This window comes from Nymphaea colorata, chromosome 4 (assembly GCF_008831285.2).
Source record: "Nymphaea colorata isolate Beijing-Zhang1983 chromosome 4, ASM883128v2, whole genome shotgun sequence".
Taxonomy (NCBI): domain Eukaryota; kingdom Viridiplantae; phylum Streptophyta; class Magnoliopsida; order Nymphaeales; family Nymphaeaceae; genus Nymphaea; species Nymphaea colorata.
The window spans coordinates 19,514,445-19,538,677 of NC_045141.1; the positions used below are offsets into that span (position 1 = coordinate 19,514,445).

The 24,233-nt window shown below is 40.8% G+C and overlaps 3 protein-coding genes across 5 annotated transcripts; all 3 read left to right on the forward strand.

Moving 5' to 3' along the window:
• The first annotated feature begins 3,988 nt into the window (after window positions 1–3,988).
• On the forward strand, window positions 3,989–7,135 carry LOC116253224 (U-box domain-containing protein 33-like). Its single transcript, XM_031627992.2, has 4 exons — window positions 3,989–4,151; window positions 4,759–5,330; window positions 5,910–6,629; window positions 6,880–7,135. Exons 2-4 carry the CDS (start codon window positions 4,851–4,853, stop codon window positions 7,060–7,062), a joined length of 1,383 nt encoding a protein of 460 aa, XP_031483852.1. The 5' UTR covers window positions 3,989–4,151; window positions 4,759–4,850; the 3' UTR covers window positions 7,063–7,135.
• Window positions 7,136–9,611: 2,476 nt separating this feature from the next.
• On the forward strand, window positions 9,612–13,389 carry LOC116253698 (U-box domain-containing protein 33-like). Of its 3 annotated transcripts, none has more exons than XM_031628648.2 (4): window positions 9,612–9,697; window positions 10,718–11,289; window positions 11,794–12,498; window positions 12,742–13,389. In XM_031628648.2, the coding sequence occupies exons 2-4, from the start codon at window positions 10,810–10,812 to the stop codon at window positions 12,922–12,924; spliced, it is 1,368 nt and encodes a 455-aa protein (XP_031484508.1). In that variant the 5' UTR covers window positions 9,612–9,697; window positions 10,718–10,809; the 3' UTR covers window positions 12,925–13,389. The 3 variants fall into 3 exon arrangements, with proteins under 3 accessions (XP_031484508.1, XP_031484510.1, XP_031484509.1); XM_031628650.2 differs by having other exon boundaries at window positions 9,626–9,697; window positions 10,758–11,289; XM_031628649.2 differs by lacking the exon at window positions 9,612–9,697 and having other exon boundaries at window positions 9,704–11,289.
• Window positions 13,390–14,572: 1,183 nt separating this feature from the next.
• Window positions 14,573–22,518, forward strand: LOC116253225 (U-box domain-containing protein 33-like). Its single transcript, XM_050077599.1, has 10 exons — window positions 14,573–14,621; window positions 15,263–15,305; window positions 15,491–15,624; window positions 16,716–16,837; window positions 17,203–17,324; window positions 17,788–18,244; window positions 18,960–19,068; window positions 20,329–20,813; window positions 21,123–21,863; window positions 22,100–22,518. Exons 1-10 carry the CDS (start codon window positions 14,573–14,575, stop codon window positions 22,280–22,282), a joined length of 2,445 nt encoding a protein of 814 aa, XP_049933556.1. The 3' UTR covers window positions 22,283–22,518.
• The last annotated feature ends 1,715 nt before the right edge of the window (window positions 22,519–24,233 follow it).

Sequence of the window (24,233 nt, forward strand, 5' to 3'; positions counted from 1 at the left end):
TTCCATGGCCATGTATCCTCGTTTTAGTGGATATAAACTGCGAAAGCACCTCCAGATTCATTTCGGTGTAGTATTTTGGCACTAAATTTCCCTCTTTCTTGGAGGCGTACCTTTCCTTGAAATTTTTACATAAAATCTTCTTAATTGCTAAATGCTCTTGCACCACACACAAACATGATTTCTACGAAAATCCTGTTGATGGTGTAATCTTGATTCTTTGAATACACGATCAGCTGCTGAAATCCTGGTTTTTTCGTGTATAATCTTCAAATCTGTGAACAAGAATCATGAACAGAATATTAAAAGTACTTCAAGCTTCTGTTGACAGTACCAAACTTTTCGGCTGGAAATTCAGAAAAGGTTGTTTCGTTTGTTAAAATGGTCTGGGCCTTATCTTTCAAAAGGGTTTTAAAAGAACTCACGGTTAGTGTTCGATGATGGTGACCAGGCGTTGAAACCAAGCAATAGTGTAAGTAGGGCTGCCAGTGGATACTCGATACCTTGCCCGACGGGGGACCGGGCTTGGGTACCATAAGCCCACTTGTTGGACTTATCTTATCAAGCCCGAATTTGGCATAATATAAATATAATGGAAAACTTCTTCAGGCTTGCAATTTAACGTTTGTTTCATTAGAAGAACATTGAAAAGAGATATTATGTTTATGTACAAGACTAAGAAAATGTGATTTCAAAGATTTATAAATAATTCTACGCTGTGAGTTTCATTGACATTTGTTATGAGGACTTTACAACAAACATTGAGTTATTTATTTTTTATATATATCCATTGGTTCTGTTGGGTTTCTCTAAGCGTTCTGCCCTCAACCTATTCCAGTTTCTATCGAGGAAGGGAAGCCCCTCGACCCTCAAACACCATAGTTATTCGATTAGAGCATGTGTGTGTTTGTTATAATTAGAATTTTCTCTTTCTTTTCTAAGTTCATTTCAATTTTGTGATAGTCAATAGTAATGACATACAATTTTTTGTATGGATAATGACATATAATTGCATTTTTTATATGAAAAATGACATACAATTTTTTGTATAGATAATGATATATAATTTCATTTTTTATATGATCAGCACTAATAACATATAATTGCCATTTCTCCTTATCATCAAATCCTTTCCTTTCTTCCTTTCAATAATCTTCTTTCCTTTCCTTAAGTTCCTTTTTGTCTCTGGTATCGGAACTACAAGGATCTTTCATTTATTGCCGCCTTTTCTTTTTTCAGATCGGATCGGACAAACACGAACATGATATGAATGGAATACCTCCACTACTAGTACGAAAGATGATATATTGATAGATATTAGAAGTTGCATGCATATATATTCAATTTTGTATATATACTTCTACCACATAATGCAAATAGTTTGTATGAGGTTTTATGAGAATGCATCTCTAAATGTAACATTCAGTCAAAGTTATTTTCTATTACCACCAACAATTGTTCGATCAATGATAACACAATAACTACATTGAAAAAGAACTTAAGAAGAAGAAATCTTATTTCGATGAAGGGCATCATTTGCATATTGGTTGTGGTGCACATATTTTAAATCTTATGGTTCAAGATGTTATGCAAGATCTGCATGATACAATTTCAAAAATTCATGAAAGTTAAATATGTAAATGGATAACAAAAGCGATTACATACTTTTAAGGTTTATATAAAGACAGTGGACTTGAATTGTACAAAAAAATTAACCTATGATGTTCCAACTCAATAAAACTTTACATATGTCATGTTGAGAGATACATTGTTTTACAAAAATATCCCAACTATATAAATTTGTCCTCTGAAGATGAATGGTCTTATGTAACTTCTTTGTGCCAGTTTTTGAAGCTATTTTGTAATGTTACAAATATCTTCTCTACCACTAGACATGTAAAAACTAATGTAGTTTTCGAAAAAATACAAAAGATATACGAACATTTGTGTATACATTGTGTCGCAGATAATGATCATATAAGGTTACTTGGCAAACAAAATGTAAAAAAAAATTTGACAAATACTAGAAAAAAAAAACTACAATGTCTTCCTTACAATGACATTTGTTTTAGATCCTATGTCCAAATTGGAGTATTTGAAGTATTTGTTTGGGAGTTTGAATAAGTTGATGCAATGGTACAATATGGTACAAACGATGAAGAAAATGAAAATGCAAACAATGCCATAGTGAAAGTTAAAGAAAATAGAGATTTTTTAAGAGATGTTCTTCACATATCACATGAGTTCTACATCTCCTCTAAAACCTTGGTGAAAGGTAAATGAAAGTAAATATAAAGTTTTATTGAAAATGACTTGAGATATATTGGCAATTCCTATATCTACAGTTGCATCTTAGTCTGCATTCAGTGTAGTTGGAAGAAACGTTAATAATTATCGATGTTAATCATTCCTAAAACTACTGAAGCACTAATTTGCATACAGAATTGGATTTGTGATGAAGACGATTTATGCGAAAAGTAAGATTCTCATTGTTTAATGCTAGATTTTAATCATTCCTTTTGTTTTTCGTGATATAATAACATTATAGTTTGCTTGTGATAATATATTTTTGTAGTTTTGAAGATAAGAAGGAATCTTCTAGTGACTAATGATAATTCTTCATTGCAATAAACCTTTTGCATTTTGTGTGTTTCAGTTTGCTATTTAATATTTGTTACATGTTATTTTTATGTATTTTGTAGAATAACCATTAAAAATGTTTTGCAGGATAAATGATGAAATGAAGCCATATAATATAAGTATTGGTGAAAATCGAGGTTTAACTATTATGCAATTATGTTAATGGTTGAGGAACAAAAATTTATTAATGTCATTGTTAGTCTTAAAACCACTTGTGGATTGCACTTTGTCTAATGTTTTTATGTTGGACGTGTTGATTAAAAGTTTGTATTTTTTTTTGTTAATGGTATATCAACGAGGATCATATCACCCAGAATACATATTTAAACAATATGTGTAATTGGGAGCCCTATATTGGCTCGTATTCTAGATGTGGCATGTTGGCCCTCTCATATCTTTTTGGTCATTGCATAACCTTGTGCTTGATGGTACACTTAATTCAAAGCAGTGAGGTTCTTATATTCTAATAACTATACTATGTAACTATACTATGTAACTATGTCTTTTTCTTTTTTTCATCTTATGTTGGCTCCTCATATCCTTTCATTTTCTTTTGTGTCTTTGGGGACCGTGTATCTCTTATGACCTAGTTTTATTTGGTGTACTTCGTATGTACTGTATGTTACTAATCACTGCTCCACCCACCTTCCCCTAAAAAGCCCGACTCGACCCGTTAATAATCAGGCTGGGCAGAGCTTCGAGCATAAACTCCAGCCCGAGGCCCGAGGTTTCACAAGGCCAGCCCGGCCCAACGTCCAACCTTAACTGTAGGAGAGGCAACAAGTCGCAAGGCTGCTTTATTCGTTAATTTTTTTTTTTTACATTAAAGACTTAATTTAGACCTGTTCCCCCTTATGATTTATATTCTATCCATGTCAATCATCAATCTTGTTAGAATATTTAAAATTTTTCTTCGAATTTTTTGGCTGACCTGACCGAGTAAACGCCTTGAATCCAACTAAGCCAGCTCTTACTTGGCAAAATGTCATTTTCATTGTCAAGGGAGGACCATGACGCGACGGTACGTAGCAGAAAGTTAATTCTTTTCACATTAAAAAGAACTTAATTAAGACTTTTTTAGACTTTTGTATGATTTACATTCTGTACATGTCGATTAGCAATCTCGTTTTAATATTTTAAGTGTTTTTGGAGATCTGACCGAGTAAAAGTCTCCAATTCCTAGCCAGCTCTTTTTGCCAGAATGTCACATTCATTTTAAAACTTAAAGTCAAGGAATGAAGAATTAAGACAGGCAGGTACAGGCCGTGGCAGGAAGCTTTGCACTCAAATTCCGCAGTATAATCCACAGAGAGAGAGAAAGAGTTCAGATAGTCCTTTGAGTTTGTCCACAGGCGGTCTTTCCACTTGTTTAGAAATCCAAATACTAGAAATGAACCATTGACGCAATGATGAGATGCAGTTGCAATATATGAAGACTGAAGGAAGAAATTCAAGTGCAAATTATAGTCTGTCAGATCATTCGCGATCCTTTAACGCTTCTTCGTATCGTGAAGGTATTTTTCTCTTTATATATGTTTTGATTTCATGGTGAGACATTTTTTGTTTCTCATTCTGCGGCAGGAAAATTGTCTAGCTTGTTAGGGTGTTGCCTGTTCCTTCTTTCTTGATATATGTTCTGCACACTCCGCAACATGAAATAGTAACACGATGTGAGGCCTCCATCATAATGTCCCTATGTCGATAGAAGAATTAATATCGAAAAATAACAGCTGTAGGAGTCTGCTACTGTCTGAACCAAGCTTTTCTTTTCTCTGTAAAATGGGAACAGAGAGCTGTGTCCATTCCGGATTTTCAAATCTTCATCACGAAAACTTGAGAAAGCTCGCGAAAATGTCCCCAAAAATCTTCAGCAGGTCAGAACATCACCTACTTTGAGTATATCGCAGTTCTCTCACAATATGGCAACGATTTTTTCTGATATTTCAACATAAATCACTGACTAATCTCCTGGAAAGATTCGTAAGAGGCACCTGCCACTATTTGAAACAGTGGTATCCAGCATATTTATCTATGGGTGAGTCACATAATCTCAATGGAATTTTTCAAGAACTGTTTCTGATTTCGATTTAACTCATTTGGGTTTAGTGGCACCTAAAACAGATATTTCTTCTACTGGGTATTTCTGATCCTATCTGGAAGCACCAAATTAACGACTTTTAGGAAAGGAGAAATCGGACCTGATCAGGCCAGGTATGGATATAGTCAGGAGACAACGAGATATCATGGCAGAAGTGGAAAACTTGGCCTCAGAAAAGTCGGCGCTCGAGTCCCTTGTCGCTGAGACGACAACCCAGTTAGTAGAGACATCTGAGAAGCTGCAGGAAGTACGCTTAGCTCTCGACGTTGCTGAGAAAGAGAAATCGGAGATGCAGAAGCAGAAAGATGATGTTGTCCAAGCACTTGCTCAGATGCTGCGAGAGAAGTTGGAGATGCAGGAACAGAGGGATGATGCCATCAAGGAGATGGAGGAGCTGCGCAGAGACCAGGCTGCAGGAACAATGCGGTTCTCTCAGGCAGAGTTGGAAGAGGCCACCAACAACTTCGACAGGAACCTTATTGTAGGGAAAGGAGGAGTCGGAACCGTGTATAAGGCGCGACTCCATCACACGGCAGTTGCCATCAAGCGGCTGAATGTTGATCGCTTGCCTTGCGGGCATGAAATGGATTGGGAGGTATTCACTTTCTGGACATTTCGCCGTATTCTAACATTTCAGTGAACCTGCAACTTAATCAAATTCAGTTCTCGTTGAGATACAATACTAATGATGAGAGAAATCACGGAGTCTTTTTTAGCTATGTTTGGCACAATTCAGATAACAACATACTCTGCTCTTGCCGAGCACCATATTACTTTTCAAATGCTTCCATAAGAAGGGAACATCTTTGAGAAGATGTATTTATTTAATCTTCAACTGTTCTGCAAACAATAGCCTTATTTGTTGAACCATATTCCCCCGTGAAGCCCAAGGATTAAGAGGGACCGATTACCTTTCATATGCAAATGATTCTTAAGTGATGATTGAACAGAGACTGCATTGGTTTCATTTCAACGGAAGAAGATAATGCGTATAAATTGATACCACTAAAGAAAAAAAGTAATGGATGCCCATTGAAGGAAATTTTACAGGCTCCGGAACTTGTTTTCATATGCTTTCACCTTCAAACAGGTCCTGCTTATGGAGTAAAAGTGCAGCATTTGCTAGAACACATTGCACACAGTGGACCTGATTGAAGCATTTTCCTTGTTCCAGGTGGGCATGTTATGCAGAATGAGGCATCCACACTTCGTCACCCTCCTCGGCTGTTGCAGTGATTTGCGTGCTTTCATATTCGAATATCTCGAGAATGGAAATTTGGACTACCAAATGGATGCATCCCCATCACTGACATGGCAATCCCGCATAAGAATAGCTGCAGAAATATGTGATGGCCTCCTCTTTCTCCACTCCTTTGACGTGGCGCACACCAACTTGAAGCCCAGCAATATCCTTCTCGATCCTAATTTGGTCGCCAAGATTGATTTAGGATTCTGTTCTCCCTGCAACAATTCAGATCCAGGTGATTGGGACCCAATGGGTAGCTGGGCCTACATTGACCCTGAGACCCATTTAGGTGCTCCTCACGAATGCAAGTCTGATGTATACTCATTTGGAGTCATCCTCCTACAGCTGCTTACCGGTCGCCCAGCACTACTGATAGCAGACGACATTCAGCATGAGGTGAATAGAGGAAAATTGGAGGAAGTATTGGATCAAAGAGCTGGACAGTGGCCATTTGAGCAGGCACTAAGATTAGCTAATCTGGCATTGAGATGCTGCTGCGAGAGCTCACGACTGCGTCCTGACTTGGAGTCTGACATCTGGCCGGTTCTAAATGCAATGAGAATGAGGTTCTCAGAATCTTCGGCAGCAAATAACGCACCAGAGGCGTCTAGGCAACCTCCTCACCACTTCTTGTGCCCTATCACGCAGGTATGGTTTTCCACGCCTCCTTTGTTTTACGAGTCATGAATTATAATGTACGAAACAGACGTTTCGGTTGTAGAGCTTGGTTTAGCTTGCCAAAAGCCTCTTCACAAAAGCCCATTGAAAAAACAAGCCGAAAGCAAGCTCACGGAGAAGATGGTCACAAGACATTTGTACATTGGCATCTAAGCTCCCTGAAGCCAGATGGATGGACATGACTATCAGTGTTATTGACTCTTACGAATGAAAATTGCAGGACATAATGAACGACCCACACATGGCAGCTGATGGCTACACCTATGAGAAAGAAGCAATAGAAGTATGGCTGAATAGTGGGCATAACACTTCTCCCATGACCAATCTGCCGCTCAGCCATTCCAACCTCACACCAAATCTTGCTCTTAGGTCTGCAATCCGTCAATGGCTTGACAGAGTGTGAAGAAGACTGGGCAACTATGGTATTGCTTTGTCATGTTGTTGGATATGGCGCCTTCACCTTGTCCTCTCTTCTCTTTCACACGTATAAATATATTTTTAACCCTAAACAATAAAACACAAACTATTGTTTGAAAAACAAATGATTGGGAACTCCGTTGCTGCTCAACTTTTCCAGGTGTTGGCTCTTAAGCTTTTATGAGGTCCACCTCACAAACGGACTCCACCAACTCTCATCTCCTACCGACATTCATCCCCTTGAGGATGTATATGTGATATTTGAATGAAAAACGTTCATGCGACCATGGACTAGAGAGTACAGAAGACTGTTCTTAGCAAAACGAAGATGCCGAAGACTAAGTTTATTGCCATTATACTGAAACAATAAGCTGAAGCTCTACATTGAGAATAACTTTCTTTGATAAGTTGTTGGCTATATATTGAGAACAACTTTTTCTTATGAATATATCGATAACTTGAATATCCAGCATTGACTTTGACCATTCTGTTTGGACAACATAAATATCATAATTTGGTTAAAATATCTACCGAAAGTGGATACTTTGTCGTTCTTGAATCGCCAAAGTTGAGCAAAAAAGTAGCTAGAAAATGCAAAAGAAAGACATGCAAAAATGAGATAAAAAAGAATCAGTGTTTCGGGAGATCCAGGCTATGATAGCCACCACCTCGATCTACTCTCGCAGAATTTGTCTTTGTAATGGAGGAAAAGATGGTGGACCATTCACACATTCAAAAGGGCTCGCATGTTCTGAATCGTAGGACAAGGAGAGGTTGGAACCGTGTATAAGTTGCGACTCTTATCACACGGAAGTTGCCATCAAGCGGCTGAAACATGGGTTGCCAGTGAGCATAAAAGAATATGGGAATCCATACGAAAAACGAAGGCAAGTGACGTAGATGTTCTATAATCGGTGATCGAACTCTAGGGAACATTGTGGAGCGAGAACGAATCAAATGCAGGCAAGCAAACATTAAAACAATGAAGTTAGATTGTGGAGGCATGCTCGATGGAATTTGTTTTCAACATTTTTTTGTGATTTAGATTCAACTATGGCTGTTCATGAGAGCTCGAACTTTAGCTTGAGTGGCAGAAGCCACGGCTCCAGCTCGTTTTGTACTTGAGCTCGCTAACTCAAGCTTGGCTCAGCTCGAGTTTAGTGAGTCTAAACATGAAGACCAAGAGGAGCGACAGACCGGGCCAAACTAAAAAATAATAATTTTTTTAATATAAAATTATTTTTTCCTGCGCTCACCTGGGCCATGGCCCAGGCGGCCCCCCCTCCGCCCCTGCTGCTAGGCTAAGCTCGAGCTCAAGTTCGGCTAGAGCTTAGCGGCACTATCTATAAAAAATTACCATTCATATAAAGTGATATGTTAAGGTTTGAGCCCTGAACGTATAGGTTGCCAGCCTCAATAGAAAACTTTTTTTTTCCTTTACATATTCTTTCTCCAAGAACTTAAGAGAGTTTAACCAAGTCGAATCTGCCTAGTTCAAGCTCAACTCATGAAATTAAACGAGTTCATTTTTTGACTGGAACTCTTGACTCGTTTATGAAATAGTCAAGTTCAAATCGTGTTTTATTGGACAAGTTGAGGTCGAGCTCGGGCTTGTTGAACAGCCCTAGATCCAATTCACTTGGGTAAAATAGCAACTAAACATATATTTCTTTTACTATATTACTTCAGGAGCCTAGGAACTGACCTGATTTGACCGAGTAAAAGTCTTGAAATGTCAATATATCCGATTTGAATCGAATATCTAACCGATCCAATTCGAAAAAATCAGATGTGAAAAAAAATTTAATACCCGATTAAGAAATTGAATCGAATTCCAATTTAATAAATGGCAGCTGATCATATTCGAATGTACATAAATATCAAATTGGATTCGGATATGGATCAGATTTATTTTTAGATAAATATTCAATATCTAATGTTATTAAATTTTTGAAAATTGGCAAAATCCGGTTCAAAATTTAGATTCAGATTCAGATATAAATATAAAAATCGGATTCAATTTAGATTCGGATTGTAAAATCGAATTTTAGGTTTGGAATTGGATATGAGAACACATGAATATCCAAAAAAGTGGATAGAATTAAGGATATATCCGGTTCGAATTCGATCCGTTGACATTCCTAAGCAAAATGTCATTTTCATTGTCAAGGGAAGACCATGTCCCCATGGTAGGAGGAAGAGGTTTACTTTCACATTAAGAACCTAATTAAGACTCCTTCGTTAGACTTTTCTTTTTTATGATTTATATTCTATCGATCATCAATCTCGTTGTAATGTTATTAAGTGTTTTTGGAGATCCGACCGAGTAAAAGTCTTGATTCCAATCCCTACCCAGCTCTTGTTGCCAGAATGCCACATTTAAGACCGACATGTGAAGACGGTGGCAGGAAGATTCGCACTCAATTCCCAGTGGAACCCACGGAGAAAGGGTACGAGAGTCCTTTGAATTTGTCCACAGACGGCCTTTTCAGTTGTGTATAAAATGAACCATTGACGCAGTGATGAGATGCAGTTGCAATGTATGAAGACTGAAGGGAAGAAATTTAAATATAGTCTGTCAGATCGTTCGCGATCATTTGAAGCTTCTTCGTATCGTGAAGGTATTCTTCTCCTTACATAAATTTTGATTTTATAATGAGACATTTTTTTGTTTCTAATTCTGCAGCAGGAAAAATGTGTAGCTTCTTGGGTTGTTGCCAGTTCCTTCTTTCTTGATATATTTTGTGCACACTCCCCAACATGAAAAGAGTAACACGATACCATGCCTCCGACATAATGTTCCTATGTCGATAGAAGAAATAATATCGAAAAATAACAGGCCTATTGTCAAAATCAAACTCCACCCACCAGGCTTCGAGGTCTTACATACTACGTTTAGCTTCAGGAGGAGGTCAAGAGTTGAAGCACTTTCTCTCCCCTGACTAGGAATCTGCTTCTGTCCGATCCAAGCATTTCTTTTTTCCGAAAAAAAAGGGAGCAGAACTGTGTTAATTTTGGATTTTCAAATCTTCATCAAGAAAAATTGCGAAAGAAAGCCAAAATATCCCGAAAGAACTTCGGAAGTCAGGACATTTCCTACTTCGAATATATAGCAGTTCCCTCACAATATGGTCAGCCATGATTTTTTACCTAGATCTCCACTTGTTTTGGAACATTTGCTTCACCGTAAACACAACGCAATGTTTTGTTTTCTATATTACAAGATAAATCATTGACTTATCTCTTGGAAAGATTTGTCAAAGGCTCCTGCCACCATTGTGAAACAATGTTATCCTGCATATTAATCTATCGGTGAGTCGCACAATGCTACAAATACCAGAGAATCTCTTCTCCAGGTTCAATTTTATGGTGAGTGATGTGGTGAGGTCAATCAATATACCTCTGACGTTTGATTAGTATATGGAACATGGTGAATAAAAAGAACATGGGAATCCATAGGGAAGCCAAAGCAAGAGAAGTGAACGGTTTATAATAGATGAAAGGGTTCTAGGAAACAGTGTGATGCGAGAAATGAATGCTGTCATGTAAACTTCAAAACAATGAAGTTAGACTGTGAATCTTTCAAGAATTATATCTGATTTAGATTTAACTCATTTGGGTTTAATGGCACCTAAAAACAGATCATTTCTTCTACTGGGTACTTCTGATCCTATCTGGAAGTACCAAATAACGACTTGTAGGAAAGGAGAAATCAGACCTCATCAGGCCAGGAATGGATATAGTCAGGAGACTACGAGATATCATGGCAGAAGTGGAAAACTTGGCCTCAGAAAAGTCGTCACTCGAGTCCTTTTTCCCTGAGATGACAACCCAGTTAGTAGAGACATCTGAGAAGCTGCAGGAAGTACGCTTATCTCTCGACGTTGCAGAGAAGGAGAAATTGCAGATGCAGAAGCAGAAGGATGATGTTGTACAAACGCTTGCGCAGATGCTGCAAGAGAAGTTGGACATGCAGAAACAGAGGGATGATGCCATCAAGGAGATGGAGGAGCTGCGCAGAGCGCAGGCTGCAGGAACAATGCGGTTCTCTCAGGCAGAGTTGGAAGAGGCCACCAACAACTTCGATAGCAGCCTGATCATGGGGCAAGGAAGGGTTGGAACCGTGTATAAGGCGCGCGTCCATCACACGGCAGTGGCCATCAAGCGGCTGACTGTTGATCCCTTGCCTTGTGGGCATGACATGGATTGGGAGGTATTCACTTTCTAGTTTCTTCTTGGCATTTTGCCGTTTTCTAACATTTCAGTGAACCTGAAACTTGATCAAATTCAATTCTCGTTGAGATAGGATTTAAGGGAACCTCATCGAGAATGCGTGTATTTATTTCATCTTGTACTGTTCTGCAAACAATGGCCTTATCTGTTGAACCATATCCCCACATGCAGCCCAAGGACTAACAGGGACCGATTACCTTCTATGTGCACACCATTCATGTTGCTTCTCTTGATAAGTGACCGTTGAACAAAGACTGCATGCATTGGTTTTATTTCAATGGGAGAAGAAAATGCTCATAAATTGGTACCACTAAAGAAAAGAAGTAATGGAGGCCCAGTGAAGGAAATTTCACAGGTTCCCGGACTTGTTTGCATGTGCTTTCACCTGCAAACAGGTCCTGCTTAATGGAGTAACATATAGTGCAGCATTTGCTTGAACGCATTGCACGGAATGGACCTGATTCAAGTATTTTCCTTGTTCCAGGTGGGCTTGTTATGCAAAATGAGACATCCACACTTAGTCACCTTCATCGGCAGGTGCAGCGAGTTAAGTTCTTTCGTATTCGAATACCTCGAGAATGGAAACTTGGACGACCGTATGAATGCATCCCCATCGCTGACATGGCAATCCCGCATACGAATAGCTGCAGAAATATGTGACGGCCTCCTCTTTCTCCACTCCATTGGCGTGGTGCTCAACAACTTGAAGCCCTGCAATATCCTCCTCGATGCTAATCTCGTCGCCAAGATTGATGTAGGATTCTGTTCTTCCTGCAACAGTTCAGATCTAGATGATTGGGACCCAATGGGTAGCTTGGCCAACATTTACCCTGAGTTCCATTTAGGTGGTGGGCCTATCTACTCATTTGGAGTCATTCTCCTACAGCTGCTTACTGGTCGCCCAGCACTTCTGATAGCAGACGACATTCAGCGTGAGGTGAATAGAGGAGACTTGCAGGAAGTGTTGGATCAAAGAGCTGGACGTTGGCCATTTGAGCAGGCACTAGAATTAGCTAATCTGGCGTTGAGATGCTGCGCCGAGATCTCACTACTGCGTCCTGACTTGAAGTCTGACATCTGGCGGGTACTAAATGATATGAGAATGAGGTGCTCAGAATCTTCGGCAGCAAATACCGCACCAGAAGCTTCTAGGCAACCTCCTGACTACTTCTTGTGCCCCATTACACAGGTACGGTTTGCTACGGCTCCTTTGTTTTATGTGCCATGAACTATAATATATGAAGCAGACGTTTCGGCTGTCGAGCTTGGTTCAGCTTGTGATCTATTCACGAAAGCCCATTGAAAAAACAAGCCGAAAGTGAGCTCGTCGCGGAGAAGTTGATCACAAGATGTGATCAATGATGTGAACTATTACTCGTCTGGATGTGACATGACTACCAATGCCATTGACTCTTACCAATGAAAATTGCAGGATATAATGCGCGACCCACACATGGCAGCTGATGGCTATACCTACGAGAAAGAAGCAATACAAGAATGGCTGAATGATGGGCATAGCACTTCTCCCATGACAAATCTGCCGCTTAGCCATTCCAACCTCACACTAAATCTTGCTCTTAGGTCTGCAGTCCGTCAGTGGCATGACAGAGTGTGAAGAAGACTGTTGTTCTTATTCTGTTCTGGGCAACTATGGTATCGCCATGTCTTTATTTTCTCTTTTCTCTTTCACATGTATATACATTTTTAGCCCTAAACAATAAAACAGTTAAGACAAACTATTGTTTGAAAAACAAATGATTGGGAACTCCGTTTCTGCTCAACTTCTCCAAGTGTTGGCTCTTAAGCTTTTATGAGGTCCACTTCACAAACGGACTCCACCAACTCTCATCTCCTACCGGCCTTCATCCTGTCTGTTGACAACTTCTCCTACCGGCCTTCATCCTGTCTGTTGTGACGACTCCCTCAGGATGTATATGTCAAATTTGAATGAAAAACGTTGAGGGCAACCATGGACTAGAGAAGACTCTTATTCTTAGCAAAGCGAAGATGCCGAAGACTAAGTTTATTGCTATTATATTGAAACAACAAGCTGAAGTTGTACATTGAGAATAACTTTCTTTGATAAATTGTCGGCTATATATTGAGAATAATTTTTTCTTATGAATATATCGAAAATAACTTGAAAATCCAGCATTGACTTTGACCATGTGGCAGCATTCTGATCATTGAATTATTCATATAAAAGTTTAGTTCCTGGCAAGAGCTAATCGAGACAACTCACAACTGGGTCTGTCTCTGCCGAGAAAGATAGATAGACCCAGTCAACCAAGGGACTAAATTATCTCAAGAATGGGTTTGTGAGGAAATAATGCGGCACATCCATTGACAGTCTTAGCCCTGCTACTTGGTGTCTTCTCACAACGAGGGAGACCCACTGACAGCTTAGCCCACCTACTTGGTTTCTTCTCATAATGAGGGACACCCACTTGGTGTCTTCTCATAATAAGGGACACCTACTGACAGTCTTAGCCTACCACTTGGGATCTTTGCTTTGGCATGAAGCTTTCCTCATCGATGTTGTTAGGGATCAGTTTGAATCGAATTATTTCCTGAAAGTGAATCAAGAAACCGGCTGGATTAAACAAATTAGCATCATTTTTTTCCAATTGGCCGATTCTACTCGAATCGACAGAAAAACTGTGCATTGGATGAAGGTGCTGAAGTTGCTGATTTTCTGACTTCCAAAATTTCGTTACTGAATGTTTCTTACTTGTCCTCTTTCGAAATGATCAAACCTTATGCCATTATTCACTTCAACCCGTTTCTTTCATATATCTTGGAAAATCACTTTCTCAGTTTTCTTTTCGATTCAAAAGTAATCGCATTCTGTCAAATTTCCAAACCGTTGTGAGAAACGATTCAATCCAAAAACCAGTTTTAACAACATAAGATGGCATACTATTAGCAAAAAACAGATGAACTGATCGACAACGAAAGGTTACGAACTTTTCATGGTGAGAATTGAGTGACGTTTATCAGCAGTGCCAAAAGAAAAAGTTCTTTTCCCTCTTACCGCAGCAAGAAATTCTTCTGTTTCCATTTTCCGAAAGAAGACGGGCAATTCCGGTTCCAACTTTCTCGTCACAAAGGATCAAATCCCGGAAGTCTGCAGATGCCTTGAACCCAGCTCAACGGCGGAACTTCCGCCAACTTGGGTTCGTCGGAGGAGGAGGAATATTCCAGGCTGGTCCCCAGCCTGCGAACACCTGGCGTTGACTCTGCAAGTCATAAACAAAAGGGAGATGGAAGGTCGCTCCAAGGTCAGTCCATGGAGGAAGAAGACCAACGCAAGTAATCACTTTTCGAATTTGGTTTTCAGTTGAAACACTCTTAATCCATGTAAATAAAGTAATGGAAAGAACAGAGGAAAGCCAACGAGAAAAATGTGGATATTCGAGGGAAGGAGTGGGATTTCATCTGCCAGTAGAAAAAAGTTCGGCGTCGTGCAAGTGAAGTTTGATCCTTGGTGAATGATATAAGGTCCTGTTTGGATGGCTACCTCTTCGAGATTAGCCTGCGGTTTCGCTTGAAATATCCCGAATTCGGCGACCTGGGAGCCGAGGGTGCCCAGGGATCATACTACTTACTAGGGGTTCGAACTTTGAAGTTCCCTGGAAATCGCAGTTTATTTCAAGGAAGAGTTTGGATTCCAGGGATTTTTCCTAGGTTGAGAATTGTGGCGGGCAGAATCACGTTTCTTGATCTACATTTTAGGTAGAATTGAGCACATTTAAAAGCTCGATGTGCAGCGCTTCTGTGGTGCTCATGGTCTTGAACTAAACTTCCTCAGAAATCTTCTAACTTCCGGTGGGGTCATTTTCCCTCCAGCAGAAGAAACAAGAAGAGGCCGCTTCCTTGCTTCGCTTATTCGAGCGCGGGAACGGAACACGCTGCAGAATCGATGAGTTAGAAGATTGGGATCCCTGGAAAAGGCGGGAAAAGCCAGGAAAAGCAGGAGGCCGTTGTTCTTTCTGAGCGGGAAAGCAACAGAAGCGTGATTTTGCTGTGCTGCGGTTTGAAGGTACGCTGCGGGTCATTGTCATGCCAGAATCCGGTGGATTCTACGAACTGATTGCGACGGAGGAGATAGCGGCTGGTCGGAGCAGGGAAGAAAGGGATGGGGAGGAGAGGCGAGCTGGTTCGCGGTTGCCATTGTCGAGGAAAGTGTATGTGGCAGTGGGGAGGAACATGAAGGAAGAGTGGAACAAACTTTTATGGAGCCTTGAGGCCTACCAAGGAGCGAAGGTGGCGATCCTTCACGTTCACCAGCCCTCGGAGATGGCTCCTGGCCCTTGTAATCTCTCTCTCTCTCTCTCTCTCTGTCGCTTTTTTTGCGGTTCCAAGGTCCATGGTTGCTATTCAAGAAAAAGGCAAAAGGAAAAGAAATTTCATAGGTTGGTCGTTGCCCAGGTAGGCGGTAGGCCAAATTTTTGAAAGAAAATCCTGTTTTTCTTTATTCTGGGTAGGGAGAATCTCTGTTTCTAGGAGCTCGAATGGATTAACACGACAAGGGACTTCTTTGGTTTTTGCTACACGTATGTCTGTTCTGCTTAGAATCGCGGAAAAGGGGCACTCCTTTTTCTATAAAACAAATCATGACTTCTGCACTTTTAGGAGAAACCCATTTCTTTTTACTGTTTCCCGTGGATGATTCTTTTATTATAAATAAGGAGGGCAAACACCAGCTTCTTTTGTCTTTTGAAGGGAGCATAATTTGCTATATTTTCTACCGCTTTTCATTAAGATTGCGTTTGATAGCATGAATTTTAAACAGATTCCATATTACGTATAAAACTATGGATTTAAGGCGGAATGAAGGGTGGTGTGATCTAAATCTGAAATTCTAATATCCTAGGATCTTAGATCACATCCCAGCGTATCTTAAATCTGCAGCGAATCAAACACAACCTAAAGATTGTCTCAAGTGGTACTTGCGAAAAAAAATGGAATAAGGTAAAAGTTTGTGTGCAAGAAAAATTTTACAAAAACATACTCCACGTTTGGTGGAACAAAAAAGAAAGAAAGAAAGAAAATGCTCAAGCTCGGTTTCCTTTCACTTAATCGCTTAGCTTGAGCTTTTGCTTTCATAAAATTTTCACTTAGGAAATTGAGGCAACCACACAGATTGTGCTCTGTTTTTGGTGCCCTTGACATTGTTATTGGTCCTCGCTTCCCAATGTTTTGTGGATTATTTTTGTTTCATTTCTTTTTTTCTTACGTAGTAATGCATACAAAGGCAGTCAAAATCAGAAATGGTTTATGTTGGCTGCATCCGAAACTATAACATTCCTGTCTAATCAAGTTTATTCGTTTAAATTATTATTGTTATTCTTCTTAGCTTTTTAAACTAGGTTTTGATCTAAAACAAAAGGGAAAAATTTACAGCTGGGGGATGGATGCGAGCTAGCAAGTTGAAGGCGTCCGAGTTAAAGGCGTTCAGAGAGCTGGAGCGACAGGAGATGATGCAAGCAATTAATGGCTACTGGTGGTTCTGTGCCTCCAAAAAGGTTTCCATCTCTATCTTCTCTCAGTCGAAACGGTCAAAATGGTTTAGAATTTACAAAGTTTCATATGTCTTTCAAAATGATATATTACTTGTCGTTTACTTCTTGTTCACATCCTTATGTTTACTTAGTATTTCTTGTGTACACAGATCCAATGTTAAATTGCATCTTAATGACAGAAAAGAGATTTATCCACCTGCTAGTGATTAGAGTTAATACCTTTTTAAATTAAATATGTTCAAGAATTTATTGCTATTGAACATCTTCAATCTTAACCCACAAAAGCTTTTCACTTAATTCCAGCTTTCATTAGTGTAAAAAATGTAAAAGAACTAACATTTTCTGCCGATCTTCTGTTGGTGTTACAGGTAGAAGCAGACCATCTCATTATTGAATCCAAGAACGTCGGGAAAGGAATAGTGGAATTAGTTGCCCAACATGACATTGGGGAGCTTGTCATGGGGGCAGCTGCTGACAAAAGCTTCTCCAAGTATGCATCCTTCGTCCTCTTATCACTCTCTGCCTCTATCTTCATTTCATCCAATGTCAGCACTACTTTGAAAACATGATGACCTTAACGTCATAAATTTTGAAAAAAAGAAACTGAGATCTTCGACAAACTCACTGCATTATTACAACCACAGCAGGCAATGTCACAAGATCTTTTATATACATCAGGTTAGTTGATCTTGTTCACTTTTCAAATATATAATTTGAACAATGATTTTAACAGTTGGAATAGTTGGATGCATGGTGGTTGTCATTGTCACAGGCAAATTTCATAAGCGTGACAAGCCCATTCAGTTTAAGTATAGAGCTTAAAATAACAAAGATACACGCAGGAAGCTTTAATGGTGCTCCTAAGAGAGTTTAGTTTAAGCCTGAGCGAAATCCTTTGGAAGAAACTCATCTAAGTTTTTTGGGTAGCTGAGAGCTGCTTATCTGTTTGACAGGAAGATGAAGTCGCCCATCTCAAAGAAGGCCATCTACGTGAACCAGCACGCCCTCCCCTCGTGCCGAATACGGTTCGTCTGCAAGGGCACCCACATCCGAACCCGCGAACCTTACGCGGCGATCTCCTCGCCCGCTGTCACGCCGAGCCCCACCCACTCCTCCCCCGGTCCCGATGGCGGCCGCCGGAGGTCATTCAGCGGCTGGTTTGGGTCCCCGCAGTTGAACTACACCAACTCGCCGTCACCGGAGGTTGCGGTCGGAAGGGCGGAAGAGGTGCCGAGGAGTCCTCTTAATGCCATGGGGACGACTTGGTCTTCAACGGAGGATGGGTCGTCGCGGCGGTCGTTGACGGCAGAGAGGACCGGCAGAGAAGAATGTCCGTCGTTGGAACCGGGTGTGGACGCTCCCGTAGCCGTTGATCGTTCATTCCCGCAGACCGAAGCAGCCGAAGAACAGGTATGGCGTGATCGCATACGCGTCTCCTCAACCTTAACGGGCTTCCCCGCAGAACGTACCGTGATGAAAAATATCGTCGATAAATCATATTCTAAATTGCTTTTCAAATATCACTAATTCATGTGTTTTGTTTCAAAGTTTTATAAAAGACATGCAAAGGATTTTCATGAAGCTGGAAACTGAAAATGCAGGTGGATGAACTCCTTCATCTAGATGTTGGCCTATGAATCTAAATCCATGTTTGGAGCTGAACCAGTTTATAAACAGTTATAATGTGACCTTGCAAACACAAGTGTTCTTACATGCAAAGAGATTAGCAGGAAACATATGATGCTTGCAATCTTCAACTAAATAAATGGAATAGCAGCAACCAATCTCATCCATTTTTCTACAACTGCACCTTTTCTCATGAAGAGGATAACGTGACACTAAAACCATGTCGGAGCTTTGGTTAATGCTTCAAAATAAGTCTTTTTATGAAATTAGTTTTGCTGCCTAAACCTTCTAGGATCATTGTTAAGAGGCATCTCTCGTGGTTAATGGACGTCAAGGGCCCTCCTTTATACCACAACGAGGAGTTAGGTAAGGCTGCCCCCTATCCCCAGCCTTGTTCAATATTACAGTAGAAGGTTTAGCAGTCTTGATTAAAAGGGCGGTTGCAAGCAGGTTACTTAACCAGATCAATGTGAATGGTCTCTCATCTAATATTATTCAGTATACAGATAACTTGATCCTTTTTGGAGAAGCAACTCTCCAACAGATGATGGTAACATTGCTCATTATTCGTATCTTCTCTATGGCATTTGGTCTTGACATCAATGAAGGTAAAACGTCTATTACCTTGTTCCATGTCGATGCATACACTAGGTTTATGGCTTCTCATATTTTTCAATGCCGAATTGTGGATCTACCTATCGAGTACTTGGGTCTTCCCCTTCAACTTCAAGCAATCAAGACATCCTCTTGATTGCCAATAATAGATAATATTAATAATAGACTGGCCTCTTGGAAATCAAGATATTTGTCTCTAGCTGGCCGGGTAACTATGATCAAGCATGTGCTCTCCTCTTTGCCATCTTATTTTATATCGGTGCGCTCCTTACCTGTCAAGGTAGAAAGGGAGATCAATCGTATTCTCAAGAGATTTTTGTGGTGTGGGACAAACCTGGAGAGGAAAAAACATCTTGTGGCTTGGGAATACGTTACTCAACCTTCTGCTCGTGGAGGTTTAGGAGTCCCAAATATCAGGAAGAGAAATATTTCTCTTATATTAAAGTAGTGGGCGTTCATCCAAGACTCCAACTCTATTTGTGCGATGACCTTGCATCACAAATACAATTTGCATAGTCTCTCTTCTCTCCCCAATAGATGAAGAACATCTCATTTGATGAAGTCTTGGATATCTACCTTCACCAAGTTCAATTCAAAGACGGATTTTATAAAGCATTTTTCTTCATGTGCTAGAGATGGCGAAGGGTGTTTTTCTGTACATCATGCATATAGCTTGCTTCAATCTCCCGGGGTCAATTGGTTTCCCCATAATCTTCTTTGGGCTAGAGGTTCTACTAGACGATCCAAAACTCTTGCATGTCTCATTCTATTGGACCGCGTTCAGACTCAGAATAACCTCAAAAGGTCTGGTTTTCACCTTGCGAGTAGATGCCCTCTATGTTGTTGTTCCGAAGAAACTACTACTCACCTGGTATGGTTTTGTCGAGTGTCTCAAGATCTTTATGCACTTACTTGGTCTATGCCCCCTATCAAAGTCACAAACATATCTACAATTCAGGACTTGATCCATGAATCAACTTGAGTGAGGCACAAAAAGAAATGTCACACCATCTGGAGAATTTGGTTGTTTACGTTTTGGTGGGTCATTTGGAACTCTAGAAATGATATTATTTATAGAAATGCGGCGGTCTCAGTGGAACGCATGGCTTCCTCCATTTTGTATGACATTTGGTTAATTTTCTGTAATAGTAAAATACTGGTACACTCAACCTCAACGAGAGTATAACTTTTTGTTGGGCTTATGTTACCTCTCTCTCTCTCTCTCTCTCTCTCTCTCTCTCTGGCGATGATAGCTGAGCATTTGTCCGTAAAAGAGCAAAGGTTGAGGAAAGAGGCAGCAGTGTCAAGAGAAAGACTTCAGCTGGAAATGCTACGTGAGATGTCCGTCGAGAGAGCTTCGCTTGAGAGACGCATCACAGAAGTGGTGCATGAGTTGGAAGAGAAGAATCAAAAGTTGGACGACCTTCTGCACGCGTTGGATGAGATGGAGAGGGAAAAGATGGAGATGCAGCGGCAGATGGAAGATGCCATGGCCAAGGTTGAAGAGCTCAACATCCGGCAGGAGGAATTTGGTGAAGCGTCTCGAATGGCGCACAGTTTCACGGAATTCTCTCTGGCAGAGCTGGTAGATGCTACCAACGGGTTTGACCCAGGATTGAAGATAGGGGAAGGAGGATTTGGCACAGTTTACAGAGGACGAATACGCTACACGACTGTTGCAATCAAGATGCTGAACTCTGAGAGCACGCAGGCCGGAGGTTCTGAATTCCATCAAGAGGTAACTTGCTCCTTATGATCATTTCTTGAGTAGGGAGTTCTTGTCCAAGATTTGTTCTTACACCAAATTGAAATAGATCACAGAACTGAGGGTGCATTGTGGCCCATATTTATGTTTGGCTATGCGGAGCTCAGAGAGCAAAACCTGATAGCTGAGTGAACTCTTCTCCTTCTTTCAAGAATGAGATGGACCTAGCTGACCTGCTTGGCCATGGCTCTAGCCAACCAGGAGACCCTAAACCTTTCTTGATGAACCAGAGACACCTTTTTCTTTTAGTTTCTTTTTTTCAGAACAAATCTTCTTCTGCAGGTGAATGTTCTCAGTAGAGTGAGACATCCGCATCTTGTCACCTTTATTGGCGGATGCACTGAGGCGTGTGCACTTGTCTACGAATACCTTCCGAATGGCAGCCTGGAAGACGGACTAAGCTGTAAGGACGGCACGCCCCCATTGACATGGCAAGCGCGAACTAGCATTGCAGCAGAAATCTGCTCTGCACTTCTCTTCCTCCATTCAGCTGGTGTGGTTCACGGCGACCTCAAGCCTGGAAACATCCTTCTAGATGCCAAACTTTCGGCCAAAATCGGTAACTTTGGGATCTGCCATCTCCTCCCAGAGCAGGACTCAACAGTCGGCCTTTGCGTCGCCGCCAATCCCAATGGCGCATTCGCCTATTTGGACCCAGAGTTCCTTGCTACCGGCGAGCTTACACCTCTTTCCGATGTATACTCATTTGGGGTTATAATTCTGCAGTTGCTCACAGGGAGGTCACCATTATGGATAGCTAGGGATGTCCAGAAGTTCGTATTTGCTGGGAATCTACAGGCACTCATTGATCCGGCAGCCGGTGATTGGCCATTTGTTCAGGCAGTTCAGCTGGCCAACCTTGGGCTGGAATGTTGCAACATGAGCTGCAGATGCCGGCCAGATCTGGAAACAGAAGTTTGGAGGGTTTTGGAGCCATTGAAGGGTTCACTAGCACCATCAACACATTGCATGGTGACAAATTCTCGACAGCCTCCAGAATATTTCATCTGTCCCATATTCCAGGTTCGTTATTATTAGACATTACTCCATATTTTTGCAGACTATAACCTTGAAGTCTTTTACCACGAACTGCTTGTCAAATTTATTTCATGTTGAAAATGCACTGGAGACTGGGTCATGAGCCCACTGTCTTCAGCTATTGCTCAGGACCTGGACAGGATCATCAGCCATATTTGTAATATTATACATATGTTCGCATAGTATTTTTGCTTGTCTTGTGAAGATTGTGAATAATGCAGGAAACCATGCAAGATCCTCAAGTAGCGGCTGATGGTTTCACATATGAAGCAGAGGCATTACGGGGATGGCTGGACAGTGGCCACGACACTTCTCCAATGACGAACTTGAAGCTTAGCCACCTCAACCTGACACCAAATCATGCTCTTCGCTCTGCAGTCCAAGAGTGGTGTAGGCACTGCTGATCAGGTCGGTTTAGGAAGTTGGGAACCAGAACACGCATTCACCTCCATGATTTCTGAATAGTCATTGAAGAAGGAGAAAAGCTATCCTTCTCTCTGTTACAAGGAAATTAAATTTGTTGACATTCCATGGGAAGTTGATTATGACTGGAAGATTCGATGGTGCATGAAATCGCTACAGGTCTTGTTTGCAAGATCCATTAATAGATGCACCGCGAATGCAGTTCAGCCACTACACGTGGTTGTGATCCCGTGCCCATTCTACTCTCTCAGGTCCAGATTGCTTGCAACCTGGTTGCACGAACTTCATGCAATTGCACTACAGAAATTACAGTCTGAAGATGTGAAAAGCTAACCGTATGGATGTAATCTTCATGGTCTGGAACATTTAATCTAAGCTCCTGGATCGCTTTACGGAGTTGAAATTTTTGAAAAACTGGGTATTAAAATTTTTACAACCTGAATAAAGTGATTCAAGAATCTTTGGTTGCTAGGTTTTGGTCTATGATGTTGAAGTCCAATTAATTAGTTTTTCCATAGAAGCTTTCAAAATTGACCTCTGAAGGTTTAATTTCATGAACTTTTTGCAAAACATCGTGACACCTGATCTGAGCTTGAATCCTCAATTCCTCGTCCATGGTCGCAGGTTGGAAACTGTTGTAACTTTCCAACAGAAAAACTGTATGTAACTTCGTGATCCAAGGGATAGGAACTTGTAGGTGTTGTCCACACTATGACAATGGTGGCAGTTTTTCCCTGTAACTTGTAGCCCATGAATGAGGTCAGCCAGCAAAAGGAAACAGTTCGTCATTGACCTTCACAACCTGCGACAGAGTCATGTTTCTCTTTGTTTTTTGATTTATAGTGGTTGTAGAGTGTTTATCGTTCCTACTATGCATAAGCATCGATCTGACACGACACAGCAAATTCCTATATTACCTTTGTATGGTGGGCCACCTTTGGCTTTAGGCAATGTATCACTTGCTTTCCATGTGGGGGTTTCTCATCCTGATGCCGTTTGTTCTCGCCAGCCGGCTGTTCCCAAGTCGGTCATTAACTCATTGGCACCTTTCCTTCGCAAAAACATCAGACTTTCTTGGCCAGGTCGATCGATGTTCATTCGCCCCTTGCATCATGCTTTGTCGCTGCTGAAGGTCAGTTTCAGATGAAGTCGGTGGTGGAGTCCAGTCAAGCTCTTCCCACCCCGAGAACTGTAGTTTCGGATTCCTTTACAAGCAGCCTGCCTTGCGTGGTGCATGGCATTAATTTGCTGGCGTGCCTGGTTTGGTGGTTCAATGCATTTCAGTTAATGCCTGCTTGACGGTCGCATAGAGAGAAAGTTACGTAATCATATTGTTTGGAGATCTCTGTTTCTTCTCTTTAAATAAAAAAATTTGTAGAAATACAGTCCTGATTTTGCCACAAATAGCTGCCTGCTTAACATGTTTTCTTATTCTTGGGTTCAGGAGCTTGTGTTCAATACAAGGGCTATAATAACCCCAGCTTGCGTATTAGGAATATAAAAAATGGAAATACTGGTACTTGATTTTCATTAATTATCTCCCTTATACCAACTTATTTTTCTTGGTGTACTTTCACGCCGTTCAGGCAACGAGTAATATGTAGTTCTTGGCAACAAGGAGATTTCAAAAGCAATTGAGCGCAACCGTAGCAGTCGCACATTTCTTTTGTCGTCCTTCGTAGTTCTTCCTCTGTCTCTTCTGTTTTTTTATTGGTTCAATAGAACAGCATATTTTTCGGTTCGATTTCTTATAATGGTGAGGTCTTACAAATGCCATTGAGTGTCTTCCGATCTTTCAAGTACTGTTGGGTTTCTGAGTGGCATGAAAGAAGAAGAAGAAACAGATACTGCATTGGACCGCACTAGATGCTTGGTACTCCAAGTACTCCGATTACAGTATAAACCACCAGGTTGGAATAGCAACTAGATGCT